Raw genomic sequence first — 27,231 nt, 5'->3', positions numbered from 1 at the left:
GTTATCACATCCCGATCCACCACAACTCTCAAATTCCTAAGATTCACCATAATAGACCAGCAAGGCAACACTCGCCATTTTCAGTTTACAGCTCTTCTGTTTGAGATATCCTTGGCTCCCAGCATATTCAACAAGCTGGTGATCGAGATGGTAGCATTCCTTAGACAAAAAGAACTAAACTTGATCCCTTTCATAGACTACTTCCTTCTAGTGGGAGATACAGTAGACTAATCACTAACAGATATGGACACCTTTTTATCCACTCTAACAGAACTCGGCTGGATTGTCAATTCACAGAAATCCTGTCTACAGCCATCGACCACAGTACGGTTCCTGGGAGTCATCTTGTGCATTCACAGACCCCTTTCCTGCCCACAGACAAGATTCATACACTAAAGCAGAAAGTCAGAACCTTCCAGAAGAAGATGATCTGCTCTATAAGAGAAGCTATGAGTTTGCTGGGAACTCTGACAGCCTGCATTCCCTCAGTAATATGGAGTCAACTACATTCCCGTCCCATGCAGTCCTGGATTCTGGGCATCTGGGACAAGCAACAGATGTCGCTAGATTGCAAGGTTCCCATTCCAGCCTATGTAAAAGCCTTAAGCTGGTGGAAGGTGGACAACAATCTCTCACAGGGAGTGGCCCAGAGGAAGTCTCCCTATGTTCAGATCTAGACTGATGCGATTCAGTCGGACTGGGGAGCAAAAAATTGGGGAATCCTATTACCAAGGTTCCTGGGCCCCTTCGGTAAGCAGCCAATCCTCAAACTTCAGAGAGCTGAGCGCTGTATGGGAAGCCTTAAAGATGGCAAAAGAGGCTCTTTTGGATCACCACCTCAGGATCCTGTTAGACAACACAATAACAGTGGCTTACCTCTCGCATCAGGGAGGAACAAAATCAAAGCATCTTCTAGCTCTTTCAAACAAAATATTTTACGGGGCCGAAAGGAACTTGAGGTCTATCTCGGCAGCTTATCTCAAAGGGACCCTCAATCAGGAGGCGGACTATCTAAGCCGACGCACAATAGACTAAACAGAATAGTCCCTAAATCCGGAGGTCTTCGGAATGATAGTCGACAGATGGGGGACACCAGACATAGATTTGTTTGTCTCAAAAGACTACAAAAAAAGTGAATAGATTCTGTTCCCTGGATCCCAGGGCCAATCCTTGGATGATAGATGCATTCGCCATGACATGGGTCTGGAATCTGTGTTATGTGTTTCCTCCAATACCGATTTATTCAAAAAGTAATTCAGAAAATTCTACAAGAGAATTCAACTGTCATCCTGATAACCCCCTTTTTGGCCAAAGAGGAGTTGGTTCTCCTCCCTCAAAAAACTTTTTCAATCTCCAGCCCATGGACACGTCTCTACTCAGACTAGACCCAGGGTTCCTGCCTAAGGTGGTATCCCTCTTCCACAGGGATCAAGAGATCATCCTCCCGTCTTTTTGTAATAACCCAAAAAATAGCAGGGAAAGTTCCTTTCACACTTTAGACGTACGGTTCTGAAATACTTGGAGGTCACTAAGGAATTCAGGAAGTCTGATAGTCGTCTTGTTCAGTTCTTAGGGAAAAACAGGGGGAAGAGTTTGTCTAAGTCCTCCATTGCCAGGTGGATTAAGTGCACAATTTCCTATTGTTATACAACTCAGGGGTTCTCTTGTCCAGCCAACTTAAAAGTGCATTCAACTAGAGCTATGTCCCCTTCTCATGCTGAAAAAGCAGGTGCCTCCATGGAAGACATTTGTAGAGCAGCGACCTGGTCCAGTGTACATACTTTTATTAAGCATTACCGCTTAGATTTCACCAATTCTTCCGAACTGTCCTTTCGACGTAAAGTCCTTCAGGCAGTATTCCCCCTTTAATGTTTTTAATTTTGGATATCTCCTTGTGGCAGTCATGGTGATGATATGGAAAATCGGAATTAGACTTACCAGTAATTCGGTTTCCATGAGCCCATCATGACGCCCCTTTATTCCCTCCCCAATTATTATCATTATTTGCTTAATTTTGTTGAGGGTATGAATTAATACCTTCTAATTATATAATAGTTGCTTAGATTTATCTCCACCTCTCACTCTTGTAATTTTGGAAAGCACTGGTGTATGGTGGAGTTGGGGGGGGTTGTTTTAACCTCTCTCTGTTCCTGCCCCTACAGAGGTCAGGTGTCAATCTCCTTGTGGCCGTCCTGGTGATCTCATGGAAACCAAATTACTGAAATAATGTCAGTTGAACATAACTATATTGGTGCCATCTCAATGCCTACAGCCTTTATTGAGAAAAACAAATGTATAATATACTAATTGGCCTCTAGGAGCAGGGGGGGGGGGGGCGCCTTGAACCTGCTCCTAGAGGCTCCGTTTGCCCACCTCTTTTAACGCCCTTCCTCTTGATTGACAGGGCCAGGCTGTGCTGCTGCTCTCCTCCCACCGGCCGTGTCTGCAGTGTAAATCTCGCGCAGGCACAGTGAGGGAGGGACACTCGGCGGCTGCTGGCTTCCTCACTGCGTGAGCAGAGCAGCGCTGGCTGGCCCTGTCAATCAAGAGAAGAAGGGCGTTAAAAGAGACGGGCAAACGCAGCCTCTAGGGGCAGGTTCAATGCCCCCCCCCCCCCCCCTGCTCCTAGAGGCTAATTAGCATATTATACATGTTTGTTTTTCTCAATAAAGGCTTTAGGCAGTGAGATGGAACTAATATAGTAATGTTCAGCTGACATTCATTTAATACCCATTTTTCAGGTGACAAACACTTTAAGGGAAACCTCTGGGTGGGTACTATTTCTATTATGGAGACCAGTTGATATACAGTACAGACCAAAAGTTTGGACACACCTTCTCATTCAAAGAGTTTTCTTTATTTTTATGACTATGAAAATTGTAGATTCACACTGAAGGCATCGAAGGCATCAAAACTATGAATTAACACATGTGGAATTATATATATAACAAACAAGTGTGAAACAACTGAAAATATGTCATATTCTAGGTTCTTCAAAGTAGCCACCTTTTTGCTTTGATTACTGCTTTCCACACTCTTGGCATTCTCTTGATGAGCTTCAAGAGGTAGTCACCTGAAATGGTTTTCACTTCACAGGTGTGCCCTGTCAGGTTTAATAAGTAGGATTTCTTGCCTTATAGATGGGGTTGGGACCATCAGTGGTGTTGAGGAGAAGTCATGTGGATACACAGCTGATAGTCCTACTGAATAGACTGTTAGAATTTGTATTATGGCAAGAAAAAAGCAGCTAAGTAAAGAAAAACGAGTGGCCATCATTACTTTAAGAAATGAAGGTCAGTCAGCCGAAAAATTGGGAAAAGTAAGGGCTATTTGACCATGAAGGAGAGTGATGGGGTGCTGCGCCAGATGACCTGGCCTCCACAGTCACCAGACCTGAGCCCAATCGAGATGGTTTGGGGTGAGCTGGACCGCAGAGTGAAGGCAAAAGGGCAGACAAGTGCTAAGCATCTCTGGAAACTCCTTCAAAACTGTTAAAAGACCATTTCAGGGGACTACCTCTTGAAGCACATCAAGAGTGTGGAAAGCAGTAATCAAAGCAAAAGGTGGCTACTTTGAAGAACCTAGAATATGACATATTCTCAGTTGTTTCACACTTGTTTATTATGTATATAATTCCACATGTGTTAATTCATAGTTTTGATGCCTTCATAGTCATGAAAATAAAGAAAACTCTTTGAATAAGAAGGTGTGTCCAAACTTTTGGTCTGTACTGTACATGAAGACTATTGCAGGCTAGACAATTCTCCTGGATTTCTGAGTAAAATATATATAAATTATCATGTCTGACATCTGCTGGCGTCAGATAGGTTTAGGAAAGCAAATTTAAATATCTTAAGCTGAAACCCAGAGGGGCATCACCTGTTCTACAATACTGTTTACACATACTCAGCGTACCAAGCGCATTGCCTTGCCTACAATACTGTGCGTGTACTTGGCATAGTAGGGGCATCATCTGGCCTACAATACTGCGCATGTGGTGTACCATGGGCTCTCCATAATGAGAAAGACTTAGACAACACATATATATTGTTGAGAAACACTCATTTGTGAACTAAGCTCTCTCTCTCCCTCTCTCTCTCCTCGAAACGAATCACAAAAAATTCCGGTTAGGCTGGATCTGAACTTTGAGAACTTTGGACCGAATCCCGGTAGAACCAGTTTGCTCATCCTTAGTTAGTTCCTATGTTATTGGGAAATGCCAGCCAGCAAATCTGTCCAGGATCTGCGAGGAGCCTGGAAAGATCAGTGTAATGTTCTGAACGCTCAGACTCCCTTTGTCAGTCACTGCTGTACAAACAGCCAGAGCTAACATTACGTCGCTATTTGTTAAGAAGAGAGCTGGGAGCGTCAGCCAATTCATATGTTTAGATGGTTATGCAGGTGCCATCACGTGGACGCATTTATATTCTTGCCTAATAAAGTAAGCGAACCATAAAAAGCCTCAACAAAAAAGCAATGCCTTCACAGAACATGCATACTGTAAATTCATTGTACAGGTGTCAAAGTAGTAAATTAATCTCAATTACAAACCCGGCAGATAAAATCTGTGCTAGGAGGGGTTAAAAAAAAAAAAAAAAAAAGCATGGAAATTGTTGGGAGTCCTTCTGTAACGCTTTCTGGGGCTTGGCAGCTTGGATGATGAATGGTTTAATATGATGGCTACCTAGAAATGTTGCAGCTTGCCTTTAGCGTTAGGCTACTTTCACACTTACGGCAGATTGATCCGGCAAGCAGTTTCGTTGCCAACTGATAGCATTTGTAAGACTGATCGGGATCCTAAATCAGTCAGACAAATGCATTGAAATGCCGGATCCTTCTTTCTGGTGTCATCTGGAAAAACTGATCCGGCATTTATTTTTTTGCAAGGACGGATCCGGCATTCCGGTATTTTGAATGCCGGATCTGGCACTAATACATTCCTATGGAAAAAAAATGGCACGTCTTCAGATTTTTGGGCCGGAGATAAAACTCTAGCATGCTGCGGTTTTATCTTTTGCCTGATCAGTCAAAACGACTGAACTGAAGACATCCTGAACGGAATGCTCTCCATTGAGAATGCATGGGGATATAACTAATCAGTTCTTTTTCGGCATTGAGCCCTTTTGACGGTGCCGGAAAAGAAAAACACAAGTGTGAAAGTACCCTTATCTGCCAACCCAGGTACTTCATAAAAAGGCAGGTGATGATTTGGACCTTGAGAGATCAGTACGGACCCTCGTGCTGTTCTAGGCCTGTATAAAGAAAACTGGAAATAGTATACAATATTAGGCTCATGCCCATTTTATGGAAATGTAAGGCATGATATTGTAACATAGCCCATACTGTACGGTATATGGCTTTAATTTTACAGTACATTGATCCCTCAGGATACAATATTTTGAACATACAATGGTCTTTTCTGACCAGACTCAACAGACAATGTCTCAGACTCCACTCCATCAAGGCCATTTCTCTGGTAAAATAGCCGGATTAGTTGCTAGTTGACAGCTATTCCTGACTATTATATATAAGGACTTGTTTTATCTGTCTTAGTTATCTGCTTATTTTTCTTCAATCTTCATTTTCTTGGATGACATTTTGGCACTTTGGAACAGATTACTCAAGTTACAGTGGTCGTCCTGGAACCAATTAATATTGTATCTTGAGGGATCACTGTATATGGAGGCACTCAGAGGTTTGTATTATTCTCTTGTAGTTCTCTAGATAAGCCATCAATGTGTGATCATTGGAGGCCTGATCCCTGGAAAAACTATTGTAGGAGTGCCCCAGCCCCTTCATTCTATTCAACATCACTGGTCCCTAAGGTCCCAGCTGATCATTTACAGTATAGAAGTCAATAGGGCACATTTAAAGTCTTTGTGCCTGTTTTATACAGTATTAGGGCTCAGTCTGACGGCTGTATGATGAGTCCGCATCCGTTCCTCAATTTTTGCGGCACGGTTGCGGACCCATTAACTTCAATGGGGCTGCAAAAGACTGTGGTTCTGTTCTGCGGCCCCGCGCAAAAAATATAAAGTATGTCCTATTCTTGTCTGCAAATTGTGGAACGCACGCGGCCAGTATCCGTGTTTTGTGGATCCGCAAAACACTATGGACTTGTGAATGCGGCTTTAGGCAGAGTTCACATCACCAATCTTTTTCTGTTAATCTGATACTTCAGAAGAACAGAAAAATAATGGATCCTGTAAATAATTTTTTTTTTTTTTTAAAACATCCTGTGCAAAACTGTCTTATTTCTTCTCCGCTCCAGGGCTGGCGTACTTTTCCTTGTTTGTTTTCAGTGGTGAAGTGCAAGCGTAAGGGCTCTGTGCCCGTGCTGCAGACAGCAAATAGCGGTCCTCAATACATGGGCACCGGTGAACCCATTGACTTGAATGGGTCCGCAATCCAAAAGATATGGCAAAAGATAGGACACAGACCTATCTTTTACGGTGTGGAGACAAAGACCCAAAAGCCCATGGAAGTGCTTCATAGTATTTCCATGGACTTCCACTCCGTGCCTCCTCACTGCAAAAGATAGGACATGTCCTATCTTTGACTGTATTTTGCGGATCGCGGACCTATTCAAGTCAATGGGTCAGCAGCAAAGAGTGCACATGGCCAGTGCCCATATATTGTGGAACCTGCTGTTTGCGGTCCACAAGATGGGCACAGAGCCCTTACGTTTGTGGGCATGAGCCTAACGGGTATCACTATAGTCTATACCCAAATCAGCTGCATTGGGTGCATAGCTCTTCAGGTGTGTCTGACACTGGGCCCAAACCACTTGGTGATGCACAGCCAGCGTCAGATAAGAAATATAGAAATCGCCTACGTTCATCTATTTTAATCACTGGACTTTTAGAACTGATAATACATTTATTGAGGATTTATCAGCCAGTCTCAGGGTGAGTCATCTGCTTATTACTCTGTTGTGAAGTAGATTTAACACATTAAGGGCTCATGCACACGACTGTGATCGGCCTGGGAAACGCAGTCCATGCGTCTGCCGGATCTCCCGGGTTGACCCCTGCCGGATCTCCCCCTGAACTGACTGTTCCTCAGTTTTTTATGATACGGTCAGTTCATATCTGGTTGCAGATCTCTTCTAGGGAACACAGTCTGGTACAAGAGATCCACAATCCACAAGGGGAGGATTTGCACCTGCTCTGTGTTTCTGACCCTCATTTGGTTTTGGGTCACAATCACTGACGGAAATCGCTGATCAAACACTGACTGAGTGAAAGCTGCCTAATAGTATGGCGGCTCCTGTGAACGTCCCGCTCACTGCGGCATACTATTATGTCACTGGAGGAGAGGGGACTGTCACTACATGATGATTTCTCTAACAACTGTAAACAAAGAATTACCTTCTAAACATAGTACCACATATTGGGGATACCCTTTCCTAGCCACACTGGGAAAGTAGAAAGGGGTCTTCCATCTTCATAGGCCTTTCGGCCAGATTCCCCCCCCTACTCCCGCGTTTGACCACCGCTGCAGTGCTGACCTGTCCCCTTGTGTCACATCAGTGGGTCAGGTATGATTGTCACAGAGTTCCCTACCATGTGGATGTATTCTTTAACCTTAGGCTACATGCACACAACTGTTGTGCGTTTTGCGTTCCACAATTTGCGAAACGGCACGGACAGCAATTGAAATAACTGCCTATTCTTGTCTGCAAAACGGACAAGAATAGGACAGGTTATATTTATTTTTTGCGGGGCCACTGAATGGAGCAACTGATGTGGACAGCACACGGAGTGCTGTCCGCATCTTTTGCTGTCCTATTGAAGTGAATAGTTTCGCATCCGAGCTGCAAAAACTGCGGCTCGAATGCGCACCAAAACAATGGCTGTGTGCATGACGCTTACACTGAGACACGATAAACATTCTCATATTGTTAAGACTACTACCACCACTATGTTTGGCCGCTGGTATGATGTCCTTATTGTGGAGTGATATTGTAGCTTTTCAGTCCACAGAACATTAGTCTAAAAGTCATGAGAGCTGTCAAGGTATTTAATTTAATATTGAAAGTTTGCAGGACTGCGGAAGATACCCGCGTTAACGCTCTGTTATCTCTGGCAGTCCCATGTAGTTTGAATGGCGAGGTCGTGCTTCTTCCACGCAGGCGCCATAGAAATAAATGGGGTTGCGTGAAAATCGCAAGAATCCGCAAGCAAGTGCGGATGCAGTGCTATTTATTTATTTATATATTTTTATTTTTATTTTCTCTCTCCACGCACGGTTGCTAGGAGATGATCGGGATGGAGACCCGGTCATTATTATTTTCCCTTATAACGTGGTTATAAGTGGAAATAATAGCATTCTGAATACAGAATGCATAGTACAATAGGGCTGGAGGGGTTAAAAAATAAATACAAAAAATAATAAATTTAACTCACCTTAATCCACTTGATCGCACAGCCGGCATCTCTTCTGTCTGTCTTTGCTGTGTGCAGGAACAGGACCTGTGGTGACGTCACTCCGGTCATCACATGATCCATCACCATGGTAAAAGATCATGTGATGACCGGAGTGATGTCGCCACAGGTCCTGTTCCTCCACACAGTACAGAAGACAGACAGAAGAGATGCCGGCCTGCACGATCAAGTGGACTAAGGGCTCTTTCACACCTGCGTTATGGTCTTCCGGCATAGAGTTCCGTCGTCGGGGCTCTATGCCGGCAGAATCCTGATCAGGATTATCCTAATGCATTCTGAATGGAGTGAAATCCGTTCAGGATGCATCAGGATGTCTTCAGTTCCGGAACGGAAGACTTGCCGCAAGGCCGGATCCGGAATGAATGCCCATTGAAAGGCATTGATCCGGATCCGGCCTTAAGCTAAACGTCGTTTCGGCGCATTGCCGGATCCGACGTTTAGCTTTTTCTGAATGGTTACCATGGCTGCCGGGACGCTAAAGTCCTGTTTTCCATGGTAAAGTGTAGCGGGGAGCAGCATACTTACCATCCGTGCGGCTCCCGGGGCGCTCCAGAGTGACGTCAGGGCGCCCCAGGCGCATGGATGACGTGATCGCATGGCACGTCATCCATGCGCATGGGGCGCTCTGACGTCATTCTGGAGCGCCCCGGGAGCCGCACGGATGGTAAGTATACCGCTCCCCCGCTCCTACTATGGCAACCAGGACTTTGATAGCGTCCTGGGTGCCATAGTAACACTGAAAGCATTTTGAAGACGGATCCGTCTTCAAATGCTTTCAGTACACTTGCGTTTTTCCGGATCCGGCGTTTAATTCCGGCAAGTGGAGTACACTCCGGATCCGGACAACGCAAGTGTGAAAGAGGCCTTAGGTGAGTTAAATTATATATATATATATATATATATATATATATATATATATATATATATATATATATATATATATATATTTATTTTTTAACCCCTCCAGCACTATTATACTATGCATTCTGTATTCAGAATGCTATTATTTTCCCTTATAACCATGTTATAAGGGAAAATAATACAATCTACAGAACACCGATCTGGGTCTGGGTACCAAACATGCGCGATTTTTCTCACGCGAGTGCAAAACGCATTACAATGTTTTGCACTCGCGCGGAAAAATCGTGCATGTACCCGCAACGCACCCGCACATTTTCCTGCAACGCCCGTGTGAAAGAAGCCTTACTGTGCTCCTAGCCTACTGGCCAGCACCCTTCGTACTCCAAAGAGCTAATACGCTTCTATGTACAAAGATAACAAAGGTGTTGTTTCCATCACCATTTTCGACACTACCTGGTTTAATAGGGTTGCTCATGCTGACAGATGCTCTAATACTGTTATTACCCTATATACTGTATATATCATCATGAGTGTGTCAGCCTAAGTGTGGTGTAATTCATGTAATTTCTGTAACACCTCTGTCCTTTATAAATGACTATGCGATTGCTTATATAGTCACACTGACTACAACATGTAGTAAAGTCGTCTGTGGAGTACACCTGCCATGACACCGGTGACGGTCAAGTTTCTGAAGCTCAGGTTGTCACACCAGAGAGAATTGGAAACTTTTTTTTTTTTTTTTTTTATCTTTTTGAGCTGTGCTCAGTCGGAAGACATTTTGATTCTTCCCCTCCCTTCAGCTGGCATTGTACCTAGTGACCAAAAAAGTCTGATTTTGTAGTGATAATTCATATGTGTAAGTGGTCCCAGTGGCAGGACTTGTCCGATCAGTAATTTTCCTGTATACATTTTTTCTCAGCCATCGTTAAGGTGCCCATGCACCCTCAATAGCAGTCAGCCAGAGACTCGTTCGGTGACAGCTGCTGTATTCTTCCTGACTACCCCCATATGCATTCCTGCCCATATGCATGTGTTGTCAATCTGGAGAGGAGAAAATGGTGCTTACAGACACATCTGTTGTAAGGCATGTTGAAATTCAGGACACCTTCACACACATAAGTTAGTCGGGAAAAGGGCACTTTCACACTAGCGTTTTTCTTTTCCGGCACTGAGTTCCGTCAAAAGGGCTCAATGCCGGAAAAGAACTGATCGGTTTTATCCCCATACATTCTGAATGGAGATCCATTCAGGATGCATAAGGTTGTCTTCAGTTCAGTCATTTTGACTGGTCAGATAAAACCGCAGCATGCTACGGTTTTATCTCCGGCCAAAAAAAACTGAAGACTTGCCTGAATTCCGGCATTTTTTTTACATAGTAATGTATTAGTGCATACATGCGCAGACCGGAAAAAAAAAAAAGGTGAAAAAAATAAATGCCGGATCCGTTTTGCCGGTTGACACCAGAAAGACTGATCCGGCATTTCAATGCATTTTTCTGACTGATCAGGCCTTTTTAAGACTGATCAGGATCCTGATCAGTCTTACAAATGCCTTCAGTTGGCATACGTTTTGCCGGATCCGGCAGGCAGTTCCAGAGACTGAACTGCTTGCCGGATCACTCCGCTGCAAGTGTGAAAGTACCCTAAGCAGATTTGCCTGATTTTGCTGGTATGTGTATGGCCACCTCTGCTCATATCATAGGGGACTAGAGACAAGTAGGCTTGCATGTTGGCAAATTATCTCAGCAGAGCTCAGACCAGTTACATCCCAGTTACTCTAGAATACACATTTTTAGGGCAGAGTCTAGCAGTTGTGTACTTGTGTTCCAGCTTATCAGTGCTCTTCCTCTCAATGTTATCCAGTCTTGGTTGACTGTATCTTGACCTATCTCCTTGTTTGTAGGAAGTGGAGTCCCTGACATCGCATTGGAGTCTTTACTTGAACCTGAGCGGTCTACTGGTTGGCCTCTTCTCTGTGATGCTGCTCGGCCCCTGGAGCGACCAGGTGGGACGTCGCACAGTACTGATCGTTCCATTCATCGGACTGACCTTGCAAGTTGTCGTCTACCTTGTGGTCATGTACCAAGAGCTACACGTTGGTTTTTTATTACTTGGGCGCATTATTGGCGGCATCACCGGTGATTTTAACATGATCCTTGCTGGTTGCTTTGCCTACATAGCAGATGTCACAGATCGACCATCACGAACATTCAGGGTTGCCATCTTGGAGGCTTGCCTGGGCATTGCTGGAATGATAGCCAGCATCATTGGCGGACACTGGCGGAAAGTTCAGGGTTACATTAACCCTTTTTGGCTAGCGTTCGCTGTGAATGTTTTTACAGCTCTCTACGTTTACTTTTGTGTCCGGGAATCGGTGAAGGACAGGAAGCCATCCAGATTGTTTTCTATCAAACATTATCAGTCAATCTTTCGCCTCTTTACTTTGCCTGGAGAAAATGGCAGACGAAGTAAGCTTTCCCTGTACTGTTTGGCTCTCCTGCTGGTTGTGACTGTACACATGGGGGCCAAGGACTTGCTGGTAATCTATGAGCTGAGCTTTCCCCTGTGCTGGGACTCAGACTTGATTGGTTATGGATCAGCAGCAGAGCACCTCACATACCTCAGCAGCCTAGCAGGGTTACGACTCTTCCAGCTGTGCCTGGCAGACAGCTGGGTGGCAGAGATGGGTTTCCTATCGAACATCTCAGGCCTGGTGGTCTTCTCCATGGCTGCAACTACTCAAATCATGTTTACAGGTGAGGTACAAGTTTTTTTTTTTTTTTTTTTTTTTTTTTTACAGGAATCAGAATCCAGTACACTGATCAGTTTTTGTACTCTTGCCTTAGAAGCGTTCAGATATTTTGAAACATTTTAGATAAATTTGGCCTCTCTATACTGTCTGCATGAAGTGTAACGGGTAGGAAGCACCAAGCATTGATGTAGCGAACATGAAACTCCCTCCTGGCACTTTATATAGCAGTGTCTGCTTACCACCTAAAGCTCTACAGCTATAAAGTAGTCAAGAACTTTCTGATCATGCAGTGTTGATGCCTCATTTGGGTAGATGTCCTAACTTTAGTGTGTGGAAAGTTCCTTCCCGTTTTCTTAAAGGGGTATTTCGGTAGGTACAAGTTATTCCCTATCTATAGGATGGGGCAGTAATGGCTAACCTCCAGCACTCCAGCTATGGTGAAACTATGACTCCCAGCATGCTCCATTCCTTTCTATGGAGTTCTGAGAACAGCCAAGCAAGTGTACATCTTAGGAGTTGTAGTTTTACCACATCTGAAGTGCTGGAGGTTAGCCATCACAGGGATAGGGGATAACAGATACCGTTGGGACCCCCACCAATCACAAACACGGGGCCCCGTACCCCCTGCAGGCCCCTAAAATGGCTGGAGTGGCCGGTCGCACATGCGTGCAGTGGAGCGCTGTACTATGCAGGCACTTTCAAGAAGGATATAAAAAAAAAAAAAAAAAAAAAAAAAAAACACCACAGCCCCCCTCCTAGAGTGGAGAGTTTTATAGTCTCAGTGGGCTTACAGGACCAAACCCACCTGCTGCTGGTGAGGCCTTCAGCAGATGCACAATGTATAAAATATAACTGGATTTGTTATAGAACTCGATAGGTTTGTACATTGTAATTGGGTCAGTCTAAGCCGTTTATATTCTCCAAAGTAAACAGTCTTAATCTTTCTGGGTATTGCATTCTGCCTTTGTCCTAAAAGAGGTTGTCCACCTTCTGCTCAAATTACTGAAATGCCATCCACTGATGTGTAAGGGCATATGAAATGCTGAAAAGGCCCATAGTTTACTGCCGCATGCCGTATAGGTGTCTGTGCTGCCTATGGGTGTGGCGTGTAACCAAACTGCTGAGTCCAGAATGCCCAACATGGTGGAGGTCAAGTGATATAGCCACATGATCGCCTTCTTGACTTCATCCTCTACAATGTATGCGCTGAAAAAAATTGCGAGCAGGCGCAGATATTGGTAGCAGAATCTCCTGTATCTGGACCTGCGTTTGAATGCTTTCAGCACCTGTGCTACAGGGAAGGTGGTCGCTTGGGTAAATCACATGACCACCACTGTCTTGGATGCAGCAGGCTGTTTACTGTTTCCGTTGCCGGAACTGCCTGCCAGATCCGGAAATCCGTATGCAAACGGAGATCATTTGTATCCGGATCAGTCTGACAAATGCATTGAAATACCGGATCCGTCTCTCCGGAGTCATCCGGAAAAACGGATCCTGTATTTATTTTTTTCACATTTTTAAAGGTCTGCGCATCCGTCAATGCGGCAATTTCCTGAACACTTGGTACCGGATCCGGCATTAATACATTTCAATGAAAGTGTTCCTGAATTTTGTCCGGAGAAAATACCGCAGCATGCTGCAGTATTTTCTCCAGCCAAATACAGTCAAAGGGACGGAACTGAAGACATCCTGATGCATACTGAGCAGATTGCTTTGCATTCAGAATGCATTAGGACAAAACTGAAGCGTTTTTTTTCCGGTATTGAGCCCCTATGATGGATCTCAATACCGGAAAACTTTAACGCTAGTGTGAAAGTAGCCTTACTGCTGCAACCAAGCACTGGCTGCAGTGGTGACCTGCCACACCCAGTGATTGACTGCATCAAATGTCACTACCTTGGGATGTCATCACTGCAGCAGGAAGTAGAGGACAGCAATGTGCTGGGAATCTTTGGATCTTCTGAAAAGTTATATATATATATAATATTTTTTATTTTTTACCCCTTTACAAAAAAAAAAAACACCTTCTGTTTCATCTTTTAGTAATTTTAACCTATTAACTACACACCTTCTTCCCCAGTAGTCTTGGTTTAGTTAGGTCTATGCTTAATGCGACCATGATGTACTCACGTGGTGGACCTGGCCTAAGGCTACATCCAAATTTATGCTGGTTATTCCTGTATTCTATTCCAGCAGAAGAACAGAACACCAGAATTGTTGTATCCAGCATATGCCAGGCACAGCCAGCACCCGATGGAAACCATTCACTGCAATGGGATCCACTGGGTTTCCGGCATGAATACTGGCATTCACAGTGAACGATATCTGTCGGGCACCGGTGCTGTGAAACAATATACTGGAATAACAAGTGCAAATGTGGCTGTGGCGTAAGAAGCTGAAACTTTAGTGGCAGACCAGTTCTGTGCACGGCTTATGACCTGAGAATATGCTGACAAGCGTTTTCGTGAGAAATGTGCTGATCGCTGTAATAATATGCAGATTCAAGGCAGCACAACTGAAATGAAACTTGCTGAATGCAGATTGTGGTTTTCCTGTCTGTCTGCTATGGGATTTATAGGGTTAACTTGAAGCTGCAGAGATGTGCTACATAAAGCTCTGTCTAAACCTGTTTAGACTGTGTGAGTTAAATGGCTCACATTTTCAAGCATTTTAACAGTTTAAAAGTCCAGCACAAGTGCCACGGGAAAAGTAGTGGTAAGAGTATTATGTACAAAACATTCAGAAAGTCTTCATACCCATTTGTTATATTTAATTATATTGCGGGCCGACCTTGTGCTAAAATCAAAAATTAATCCGGTTTTTCCCCACCATTCTACATTCTACCCCATAATGTGAAAATGAAAACAGAATTTTAGAAATGTTAGCAAATTTTATTGAAAAGGAAAAACTTAAATTTAGCACGGGCATAAATACATTACTCACAACAAGTTTGGCCTATTTGGCTTTCGGGTGAAATTTCAGGATGAACCTAAAATGCACTCTAACCTTTAAAGGTGAACTTAATGTGACCTTATGTAAACTTTTGAATGCACATGTCCAACTGTTCAATGTTACAGTACTGTTTGCACAACTTGCTGTTCTCTAACAAGGAGCTGAAAGGGCTTCTGTCACCCCACAAACAGCATTTTTCAGTATTGGACTAAATATAATTGCTAATGTACGCAGAGTCCATATATTACCCCTCTTACGTCTGGCTGTGCTTTAAATTCTTTAAAAATAGTACTTTTGTGATATGCAAATTTCTTCACTACCAGCAAGTTGGGCAGTTACTTGCTGGTAGCCGCCGCATCCTCGGTCTAAAAAAAAAAAACGCCCCCTCCTCCACTTGATTGACAGGGCCAGCGAGCGCTCTTCTTTTCGCTGGCCCTCTCTGCCCATAAAATCATGCACCTGTGCTGTACTGGTCCTGATTCGGCGCAGGCGCTCTGAGAGAAGGACGCTCGCTTGCCCGCTCCTTCCTCAGTGCGCCTGCGCCGATGACGTCAGCCTACACCCGGAAAAGAAGCATTGGGTGTAGGCTGATGTCATCAGCGCACTGAGGAAGGAGCGGGCAAGCGAGCGTCCTTCTCTCAGAGTGCCTGCGCCGAATGAGGACCGATACGGCGCAGGTGCAAGATTTTATGGGCAGAGAGGGCCAGCGAGAGGAGAAGAGCGCTCACTGGCCCTGTCAATCAAGTGCAGGAGGGGGCGTTTTTTTAGACCGAGGATGCGGCGGCTACCAGCAAGCAGGGTGGATTTAAAAAAAATATATATATATATATTTTTTTTTTAAATCAGATTTTTTTTAAATAAAATGCTTTTTGACGAAAATATATTACCATCCAAAGGTTATTCCATCATAAAATAAAGGATTTGTTTTTTAATTATGTAGAATAAGGCTGTACGTGGACTCCCATATTGTTAAATGAATAAGGCTGGGTTCACACTTGAGCGTTGCGCAAACGCGCGTTTTACGCGCGTTTTTGACGCGCATTTTTATGCGCGTTTTTGTAATAGTAAACGCGCGCGTTTGACGCGCGTTTGTGTGATTCACTACAGTGTCCTATGGCCACAAACGCCCCAAAAGTCGCTCATGTACTTTTTGGAGCGTCGGGCGTTTTACAGCGCGATCGTACGCGCTGTAAAACGCCCAAGTGTGAACCATTCCCATAGGGAATCATTGGTTTCTCCTTGTTGAGCGTTTTACAGCGCGTAGGAACGCGCTGTAAAACGCTCAGGTGTGAACCCAGCCTTAGGCAGTGGCTGATGGACAGACAACAGAGGGTTGTAGTCAATTTATATTCAGACCATGGTCTTGTTAACAAAATTTTTTAGGAAAACTAGAGGAATGGTCAAAAATCTGGCAACTAAAATGTAATGTTGATAAGTGCAAGATAATGCACCTGGGGCGTAAAAACCCAAGAGCAGAATATAAAATCAGTGACAGTCCTAACCTCAGTATCTGAGGAAAGGGATTTAGGGGTCATTATTTCAGAAGACTAAAAGGTAGGCAGACAATGTCATAGAGCAGCAGGAAATGCTAGCAGAATGCTTGGGTGTATAGCAAGAGGAATTACCAGTAGAAAGAGGGAGGTGCTCATGCCGCTCTACTGAGCACTAGTGAGACCTCATTTGGAGTATTGTGCGCAGTACTGGAGACCATATCTCATTCTCCAGAAGGATATTGATACTTTGGAGAGAGTTCAGAGAAGAGCTACTAAACTAGTACATGGATTGCAGGATAAAACTTACCAGGAAAGATTAAAGGACCTTAACATGTATAGCTTGGAAGAAAGACGAGACAGAGGGGATATGATAGAAACTTTTAAATACATAAAGGGAATCAACAAGGTAAAAGAGGAGAGAATATTTAAAAAGAAAAACTGCTACAATAGGACATAGTTTTAAATTAGAGGGGCAAAGGTTTAAAAGTGGTAGCTGCAAATACAGTGAAGGAGTTTAAGCATGCATGGGATAGGCATAAGGCCATCCTTCATATAAGATAGGGCCAGGGGATATTCATAGTATTCAGTATATTGGGCAGACTAGATGGGCCAAATGGTTCTTATCTACTGACACATTCTATGTTTCTATATGTAAAAAATTTTTGGTAGATAAATTCCATTAATCCATTCACAATGTCATGCTCTTCCAGAGGTTTTTGTAAGATTATTGGGCAGTTTCTCTGCCTACAAGATATTATCACAGATGCTTAGTTTACTTTTGCAGTTCTCAAAACTGAATTTAACTCAGCAGAGATCACATGCCTCTTCTTCACAGCAAAAATGTTATAACATGAACAGAGTTGAGAAAAATACCTTACTCCTAACTTCTACAAACCTATGAATGCAGAATCAACCTAATCAAACTAATATGAAAAATTGTTATTCTAAAAATCTTAATCTACTTGCATACCAGCAAGAATTAGTCTTTATGTAGAAAACTATGATTTAAATCAAGCCTTACTGACTAGTGATTTAAATAATTTTGATTTAAATCAAATCCACCCTGCCAGCAAGTAACCGCCCAACTTGCTGGTAGTGAAGAAATCTGCATATCACAAAAGTACTATTTTTAAGGTGCAGCCAGAGGTAAGAGGGGTATATATGGACTCTGCGTACATTAGCAATTATATTAAGGTGACAGAAGCCCTTTAACTGTAAAATTCACAACAGGTGTTTTATCCATGAATCGCCCAATAAATTTCCTGATTCAATTAAAACTGGTATTATAACAGTCCTCCTCCTCATCATGCTGTTCACATTTTGACATCATGAGAAGACTACAATTGATCAACAGTACCTCTCCTTTGCGATGCTTCAAGCAGGATGTTCTCAGACAGAAGTGGCCACTGAGCTTAGTGTCACAGAATGTAATCAGCAGGTTGCAACAGAAATACAGAGAGACTGGAAGAGTCTCAGAAAGGCATAGAAGTGGATGTCCTTTGGCCACATCCCACACTGATGACCACTTCATTGTGAACAATGCCCTGCGGAACTGGATCATGAATTCCACACAACTCCAGGCACATTTGAGGGAGGTGAGAGGCACCAAAGTGTCACATCAGACCATTCAAAACTGTTTACATCAGCGTGGTCTGCTTGCTAGATGACCTGCAAAGATACCTGACCACACCACCAGGCGTCTTCATCTTGCATGGGCCAGGGAGCATCTACACTGGACAAGGGAGCAGTGGGCCTCAGTGCTGTTCACTGATTAAAGTAAATTCATGCAGAGCAGAAATTATGGCCGCTAATAATGTTGGAGACGTCAAAGAGAGCACTATGCATCAGCCACTGTTGTCATCAGACGAGCTTTTGGTGGTTGTGTTACAGAGTGTGCAGGTGTGTCTAGTCAATACAGAACTGCCCTACACTTTGTGAATGGTACAGTGACAAGCCAATACTACTTGCATACCATCATTAATCCAGTCATTGTGCCTCTGCATGGACAACACAGGCCTAATTTCATAATCATGCATGACAATGCGCCAGCTCATCGAGGTTGCATCATTAGGGACCGGCAGCTGGAGACTGGGGAACCTCAAATGGAGTGGCCGGCACTTTCTCCAGACCTGAAGCCTATTGAAAACCTATGGGATCAGCTGAGTCGCTGTGTAGAGGCGGCTCGTAACTCTGTATCCCAGAACCTCAATGACCTGAGGGCTGCCCTTCAAGAAGAGTCGAATGCCATGTCTCTGCAGGCAATAAGTCGACTTGTGAACAGTGATGGCCAGTTCGCAGTGTTCGCCGACGAACACATGCGATCTGCCATCTTCTCTCACAAGTCCGGCGATGCAGAGGTAAGTCCTTAACTGTTCTCGGAACTGCCTGCTCCAGGTGACCGCATGTTTTTCAGACCGGCTCGCGGCGCAGGCACAGGTAAGGACTTACCTCTGCATCGCCGGACTTGTGAGTGAAGATGGCAGATCGCATGTGTTCGTCGGCGAACACTGAACTGGCCATCACTGCTTGTGAACAGCATGAGATGTCGTTGTCAAGCTGTAATTGATGCTCAAGGCCACATAACAAGTTATTGACACTGACATTTTTGTGGGGGGGGGGGGGGTATACCCACCTCCTGGTGCTGGCTTTTGTTTCAATAAATTGTGATGAGGAAATAACCATTGCATGCTTCTACTTAAATGCCCTACTTTTATGATATAATATCACAGTAGGATGGACATTTTACATAAATTTCACCTGAAAGCCAAATATCCCTAACTTTTTGTGAGTAGTGTATACTGACCCTTTGCTCTGACACTTTAAATTTAGCTCGGGGCCTCCCATTTCTTCTGATGGTCTTTGAAATGTTTCTACACCTTGTGTGGTAAATTCAGTTGATTGGACATGATTTGAAGACTCACCCCTATCTAAAAAAATAAAAATAAAAAGGTCTTACAGCTGACAATTCATGTCAGAGCAAAAACCAAGCAATGTGGAGGAAAGAACTGCCTGTAGAGCTCTAAGACAGGATTGTGTGGAGGCACAGTTCTGGAGAAGGGTGCACTAAAAGTTCCTAAGTGCACATTGGCCTCCATAATTCTTAAATGGAAAAAGTTTGGAACAAACAGTGTTCCTTCTATAGCTGGCAGCCCCCCAAACTAAGTAATGGAGAGAGATGAGACTTGGTAAAATAAGTGACCAAGAACCCAATGGTCACTGTGGCTGAGCTCTAATGATTGAGACTGCAGATTGGAGAAACTTTCAGAAGGTCAACCATAACTGCAGCACTCCACCAATCTGGGTGTTAAAGAGGACCTTTTTTTTTTTTTTTTTTTTTTTTTATTCTAGATAAAAAATACTTTTTTTTTTTTTATATCGCTCCTGCGCCCCGCTGTGTCCCCTTGTATTTTGTCCCGCTCAGTATGTTAATACTGAGCATCGGTACAGGGAGGAGGAGATGCCAGGGTTTGATTGCTTGGGGGAAAGCTGAATGAAGCAAAGTACACAGATATTCTTAATGAAAACCTGATCCAAAGTGCTCTGGACCTCAGACTGGGTTGAAGGTTTACCAAAATAGGCGATAACCCTCAGGACACAGCCAAGATGACACAAGAGTGTCTTAGGGACAACTCTGTAAATGTCCTTAAGTGGCCCAGCCACAGCCCTGACTTGAACCCAATCGAGCGTTTCTAAAGAGACTTGAAAATGGCTGCCCACTGATGGTCCTGATCCAACCTGACACATCTTTTAGAGGATTTGCAGAGAAGAATGGCAGAAAATCCCCAAACCCAGGTGTACAAACCTTGTCATCATACCCAAGAAGACTGGAGGCTGTAATCCCTGCCAAAGGTGCTTCAACTAAGTCCTGAGTAAAGGGGCTGAATACTTATGTCAATGCAAGATTTTAATTTTTCCTTTTCAACAAATTAGAAGAGATTTTGAACATTCAGTTTTTATTATTGGTTATTAAGTGCAGAATGTTGGGAGAAAAACATTTATTTTTATTTTGGCACAAGGACACAGAATAACAAAATGGGAAAGGGTCTAAATACTTTCCGAATGCATTGTATACAGAGGGAACTAGGATGAACTGAGTGCATACAGATTTATTTAGCTGCCATTGAACTAAATTCTGTGGTGGCTGCAAGTAGCCAGAATATTACGCTTAAAGGCTGTGGAGACCTTTGACATTGCCAAAAATCATTTCCACACATGTTAGTGATTACTTTGAGTAGAACAAGTTGCTTTATTTTTCAGGCAGCAACCTTCATTCCTTCGTTTCGTTTGGAAAAATTTACCTCTTCTGTGCTTTGGACCCATGGGGGGGGGCTCCACACTAAACACAGGAGGGAAGGGGAACAGTACAGTAACTGGGCCTGGAAACTAGGGAAGAAACAGGTCACCTCCTAAACAACCCTAATCCGGGCCCTAACTACCGATCAATATGAATAGAACTTGAAGATAGGAATATTCATATGCTGTATACCTAGGCCCTTATATCCCTATAGGGCCCTGGAATGAGGTTAGGACCAGAGACAACCCATTCCTCCCCACATGGACGAATGGAAGTCTCTGTCTCAGGCCCAGATACAAACAACAGGGAATATAACAAACACAAAACAATAAGAAAAGACGAGACTTATCTGAAAGTAGAAAACTTTCCAGAAGCACCACAGAGTACAACCGACCAGCTAGAAGGCAGGATCTACAAACCGCACCTCCAAGAGTGAGAAGCGGCTACTTATGGGAAAGGCAGATCACCAGCAAGCAACACCTGAAGCAAGGGGTGTGGCATTCACCAAAACACAGACACAATAATATCCACAGTGAACTTGTCAATTTAACCCACGAGTTGCCAGTCTCTCCGATCTCCTGGTACCTGCCACGGGAACGTCTGTGACAGTGCCTGTTCAAAAATTGTGTATATTCTTCATAAAATAACATAATTTCTTAGAACTCTGCATTGTGCTACTTTTCTTGGAAATGTATGAATTAATTCACAAATGGGTTTTAACATTCCCCTCGTCAGTAGGGTGTGTCCCTACACCGATTGGATACTGTCAGTTTGTAGGGATTTGTGTGGGTAACATGCAGTTGTAAATGTATTTACACGTTTCCAGGAGTAATAACAGAGAAATTGAAAAAGGAAGAATGTGAAGAAATTCTTCCGGCATGATTTACTTTAACACACATGTCAGGGGAGTTGACAAGTCTCTAACAACCAAATAGTATTAGGCCGCGTTCACACTTCCGTTTTTTGGTCTTTTTTTTTTTTCCCCCATCAATTATTGTGAGCCAAAACCAGTAGTGAAGCCTCCAGACATAAGTTATAATGGAAAGATCTGCACCTGTTCTGTGTTTTTGACCCGCAACTGATTTGGGTTAAAATTAATGATGGAAATAACTGACCAAACACTGACTGTGTGAACTCGGCCTTAGATATACGATCACTTAAATAATTGCATCCTTATGTGTTCTCGTTGCTTGCCTTCTAGGATATGGTTTAAGGTTCTTCTCCATGGCAACTACTCCAATTATTAGATCCAAGCTATCTAAACTGGTGGACGATGGAGAGCAAGGTAAGGATACATGTACTGTACAAGGTTGAAATGCATGCATTTTGTTTTTTTACAAAGTGTTTTTTGGGGGTGACTTTTTTTTTTTTTTTTTTTTTTAGGTTTTATTTTTTGTCCCAATGTTTTACTTGTGTTTTTGGGAAAACATCTGTAAAAACTACACTCTGACAATGTTGCAATTAGAAAGGGCATTTTTTCTAGTTTCCTGGAACAATCTGCTTAGGCTCCATTCACACGTCCGCAAAATGGGTCCGCATCCTTTCCGCAATTTTGCGGAAAGGGTGCGGACCCATTCATTCTCTATGGGGACGGAATGTGCTGTCCGCATCCACATTTGCGGATCCGCACTTCCGCATCCGTGCTTCCGTTTCCGCAAAAAAATAGAACATGTCCTATTCTTGTCCGCAATTGTGGACAAGAACAGGCATATTCTATTATGTCGGCAATGTGCGGTCCGCAAAATGCTTTCTGTGTTTTGCGGATCCGTGTCTCCGTGTATCCGCAAAACACATTGCGGACGTGTGAATACAGCCTAAATTGCCCGTGTGCGTTGTTACAAGATGTTGGTGGAGATGAGCTAAAACCTGTTAGACTTAGGCTACTTTCACACTGGCGTTTTGGCTTTCCGTTTCAGAGATCCATCATGGGCTCTCAAAAGCGGTCCAAAATGGATCAGGTTTGCCCTAATGCATTCTGAATGGAAAAGAATCCGCTCAGAATGCATCAGTTTGCCTCCGATCAGTCACCATTCCGCTCTTGAGGCGGACACCAAAACTCTGCCTACAGCGTTTTTCTGTCCGCCATGTGGTACGGAGCAAGACGGATCCGTCCTGGCACACAATGTAAGTCAGTGGGGACGTATCAGTTTTCTCTGACACAATAAAAAACGGATCCGTCCACCATTATCTTTCAATTGTGTTCAATACGGATCCGTTATGGCTATAGAAGACATAATACAACTGGATCCGTTAATGACTGATCCGCAAAAAGCGCTAATGTGAAAGTAGCCTTATAAAAACTGCTTCCTGTCTCCTATAGAGGACAACACGTATAAGGCTGACCCCATGTCATCCTGTGGAGTTGAGTGACTGCACCCCTGCTGATGAGCTGTTTGTAGGGTCTATACTGTTAGTCTTGTCTGTACCTGGTATTAGTTTACCCATTCTAGTACATGGGACTGAGCTGCAATACCGGGCTGTGCCTGGTGACCAGAACGCGCTCACTGGTCCAATGTCGCTCCTTAAAGAAAAGCTCACAGTCGGACTCCACTGATGATCCATTGATGGCCTATCCTAAGACTAGACAATCAGTTGGGATGGGATAGCCTTCATGCAGACAACTGAATTTTCCATCCGTGTGCTATCCACATTTTTTGCCATGAATATACCATTACTTGTATTAGGCTACTTTCACACTAGCGTTCGATCGGATCCGTTCTGAATGGATCCGATCATATTAATGCAGTACGGATCCGTCTGCATTAATAACTTAGAAAAAATTCTAAGTGTGAAAGTAGCCTGAGCGGATCCGTTCAGACTTTCAATGTAAAGTCAATGGGGGACGGATCCGCTTGAAGATTGAGCCATATGGTGTCATCTTCAAGCGGATCCGTTCCCATTGACTTACATTGTAAGTCTGGACGGATCCGCTCGCCTCCGCACGGCCAGGCGGACAGCTGAACGCTGCAAGCAGCATTCAGCTGTCCGCCTGTCCGTGCGGAGGCGAGCGGAGCGGAGGCTGAACGCCGCCAGACTGATGCAGTCTGAGCGGATCCGCATCCATTCAGACTGCATCAGGGCTGGACGGCTGCGTTCGGGTCCGCTCGTGAGCTCCTTCAAACGGAGCTCACGAGCGGACCGACGAACGCTAGTGTGAAACTAGCCTTACTTGTGTGGTGCTGTAGAAATGTATCTGTTCGATTTATCATTTCAGGATTCTTAGTAATTAGACGTAGACGGGGTAATTTGAGAAGGTCTGAAGTAGACGGTTTGCAGCACTGATTGTAATGAAGCGGTCTCCATCCTTATTTCTCTGTATTGTTCTCCTCCGCAGGGGCATTATTTTCCGTCGTTGGTTGTGTGGAGGGAATCTCCTTCATATTGGCCACCAGCATCTTTAATTCCCTGTATCCAGCTACACTCTACTTCATGAAAGGGTTTGCCTTCTTGTTTGGAGCAATCGTTCTCCTGATCCCAGCTGGAATCATCGGGTATGTTTTTGTACTACATTTGCTCTTATTCTTTGTACACAGTCAAATCCCATTGTTATGACCACCAGCTAATATCCAGAGTAACCGCCATGTGCACCATAGTCAAGCTCTAAGTGACTCAATAAGGTCCTGGTAGGTTGTCACCGGTATCTGGAGCCATGCTGACTGCCGTACATCCCACAGCTGCTGGAGGGTGCATGGAGGGGCATCCATGCTCTTCTAACCAATGTTGGGCACTTCTATCTGTGTGACATGGAAGACAATCAGCAAGTATGGGTGTATGTGATCTGCAAGGATGGTTTCCTACCCAAATCGGTTGAAAGTGTCTTCTACATGGATAGAATGCCATGAATGCCACAAAAACATTCCCCAGACCATAACTATGCCACCACTAGTTTCTTTTGCAGGGTCTTTGTTCTCTAATGTTTCTTGTTCGACACTCCCAACATCCATCCATTCGATGAAGCAGGAAAAATGCAACCCTTTGCCAATCATTAGCCAAGGAGCGGCGACCATCCGTCTGCTTCAGAGCCCCATACGTAGTAGGGTTTGCTGAACTGTTATTTTAGACACACGTCTAGTAGCCCCCTGGTTCATTTTGGCGGTGAGCTGCGCACCTTTTGTAGCTGTAACGTTCACTTCTCAGATCAGTTGCACATCACGCTCCGCAGTTTCCACGTTGCTTATTCACAATGGTGCCATTTTCCTCTCGCAATACACTTCCACCTAGGGTTGTGCCGATACCGAAATTTTGATACCATAAAAAAAATTGCAATACCACGCAAAAAAAATAAAACGCCAAAAAAGCCGCATGCATTCCGCATTTTATGTAACGTCCTGCCCATATTCGAACAGTCCTATCTTTTTTTTTCGGGGGACAAGGTGACTAAAAAATGGTGAATCGCGCGTTTTGTATTTTATTTTTGCACCAGAGTGATGGGGATTTAGTAGGTGAGCGATGGTGTGTCTGTTTTTCTTTTTTTTTTTTTGGTATTTTATAACCTTTTCTGCAGCTCCTGGTTAATCAACAATTTGGGTTGTCCTATGTTAACATCCATGTCATTTCTTGGCTATACATTCCACAGCTCTGTAGCCAACTACTAAAGTCGGTTTTGTCCGGCACGCTTCCCTTTATACTCTTTGTTCTTTCACCAGGATTGGATTATTAACCATTTTATGTTCTTAATTATTATTTGTTATTTTTTTTTTTTAACAGGATGATTGAAATTTGTGGCCAGAAACCTCTGTACAGCCAGTTTGCAGAAATTTCCTGACCGCCTTAGTGCAACATGGTTGCAGAACTGACGCTGATGAATCCACTGTGGAGGAGCTGGGATTATAACATGGACTGTATGATGCCAGGTGTCGCTCGTGATGGATTTTGGTCTCCCCAGGGACTCGCCAGAGCACCTTAATCCCTTAGAAATCTGACAAATTTTAGACTTTTTAACCCTCTGTACTACACGTTCAGCCTACAGTGACACTGTATAGTACTTTTACAGATTTAACGTCGATAAGCTAAATGGCCAGTTAAAGTGGTTAGACCTTGACTAGCTTGGCCAAACATCCATAACCCAGACCATGACATCTGGTACTTGACCACTGGGGGTCGGCAGAGTCCTGCGATAAGCTGTGCAGTCCTATGTCTGTGCCGGAGAAAGATCCTGGCCTTGGCTGATAGAGGGCATTGTACATAAAACTAAAATGAGTTTCTTGACAGCTTTGTGCTTAGTGAAGCATTAATGTACTGAGCCCCCCTTACTGTTGTGACAGCCCCACCTCATCGTCCAGCTAAGTTTGTACAGACAAGCCATTTGCATGAAACTGCTGCTCAGACACACTTCGGGCTTAGATGATTCTCTCCATGTATGTGTACTTACAGATGTAGCTGAGCTAAACTTGTCGTTCACTAGTAATGCGGTTCAGTCGTAAGTCTCTGAATTGTGGTAATGCACTAGGTATATCTGCAGTGTTGTGACCTTGCAAAACAGTGTGCCAAATGACAAACTCTGCTCTACGACGCCTTAAAGTGATCATAATGTGTTTCGTCTTCCTTTTTTAATTTTTAATTTTTTTTTTTGCTAAGTGTTTCTCCTAAGTTATGTTCTCTCTGAAGACAATCCTAGATCTAGGAATAGTTGAAATTGCCTAATGTACAAGCTAATATAGTCTACCTATACACATCTATGACCCTGCATGGCTAGATACACCGCCAGAATAGCGCCACATGGTGTGACGCCTGTCATAGTGTACAAAGGTGATGCATAAGATGTGAAAGTCTCAGTGCAATCATTTATGAATTAATCTGATTTGTGTGCATTATTCTCATTGTGATAACACATTCCATTAAATCTTCTACTAAACCTGCCTGGGCTACTTCATGGGGATGGATGTGGTATTTGCCTTGTGCTTGTTTAAAAAGAAAAAGGAGGGGGAAGGGGACAAATTTAAAGGGACACCTGTCAGAAAGGGATATTCATAGGGAACACATTTTCAACTTTTCGTTGAAAGATTAAATTCAAAATCTCATCCTTCTGTAGCAGTCGGCACAGATAAAAACTCCTGTATAGATAGGGATCCCCTTGTTATTTTACTGGTGTTAAGAGGGAAAGATGTTATCTGCTTGTATAACAGTAGGATTTAGTATGGCAGTATGACGGCTCTATTGTTCTCTTACTAGTCTTACATAACGATGCCCACAGAAGAGCATTGTATTCATTAATGTTTTTGACGCTCTGCGTCACTACAGGGGTAGGGGGCTCTCAATGGCTGCATTGATGGTCCGACTGAGAAGAATTGGGACAGCAGTCTAGTCATGTAGAACCAGGTGTCCTTTTATTCCAGATGAGATGTCTCGGCTGTAGTAGTCATTTATTTTTATTTTTTTTAAGATTGAAAAAGGGTGTAACATCTGCATTGTCGTGTCTGGATTAAAAGGGCAC

General features: G+C 43.7%; 1 protein-coding gene across 1 annotated transcript in view; it reads left to right on the top strand.

The window, feature by feature from the left end:
- SLC46A1 (solute carrier family 46 member 1) overlaps window positions 1-26,655 on the top strand; it is a 41,346-nt gene extending 14,691 nt beyond the window's left edge. The window contains exons 2-5 of the mRNA XM_044286662.1: window positions 11,211-12,063; window positions 22,000-22,083; window positions 24,133-24,289; window positions 25,506-26,655. Of these exons, the coding sequence (XP_044142597.1) occupies window positions 11,211-12,063; window positions 22,000-22,083; window positions 24,133-24,289; window positions 25,506-25,563 (1,152 nt within the window). The 3' untranslated portion in view covers window positions 25,564-26,655. The remainder of the gene's footprint in view (window positions 1-11,210; window positions 12,064-21,999; window positions 22,084-24,132; window positions 24,290-25,505) is intronic.
- Window positions 26,656-27,231: the final 576 nt, after the last annotated feature.

This window comes from Bufo gargarizans, chromosome 3 (assembly GCF_014858855.1).
Source record: "Bufo gargarizans isolate SCDJY-AF-19 chromosome 3, ASM1485885v1, whole genome shotgun sequence".
In the NCBI taxonomy this organism is placed as follows: Eukaryota; Metazoa; Chordata; class Amphibia; order Anura; family Bufonidae; genus Bufo; species Bufo gargarizans.
This window is presented reverse-complemented; position numbering and strand designations above follow the sequence as displayed.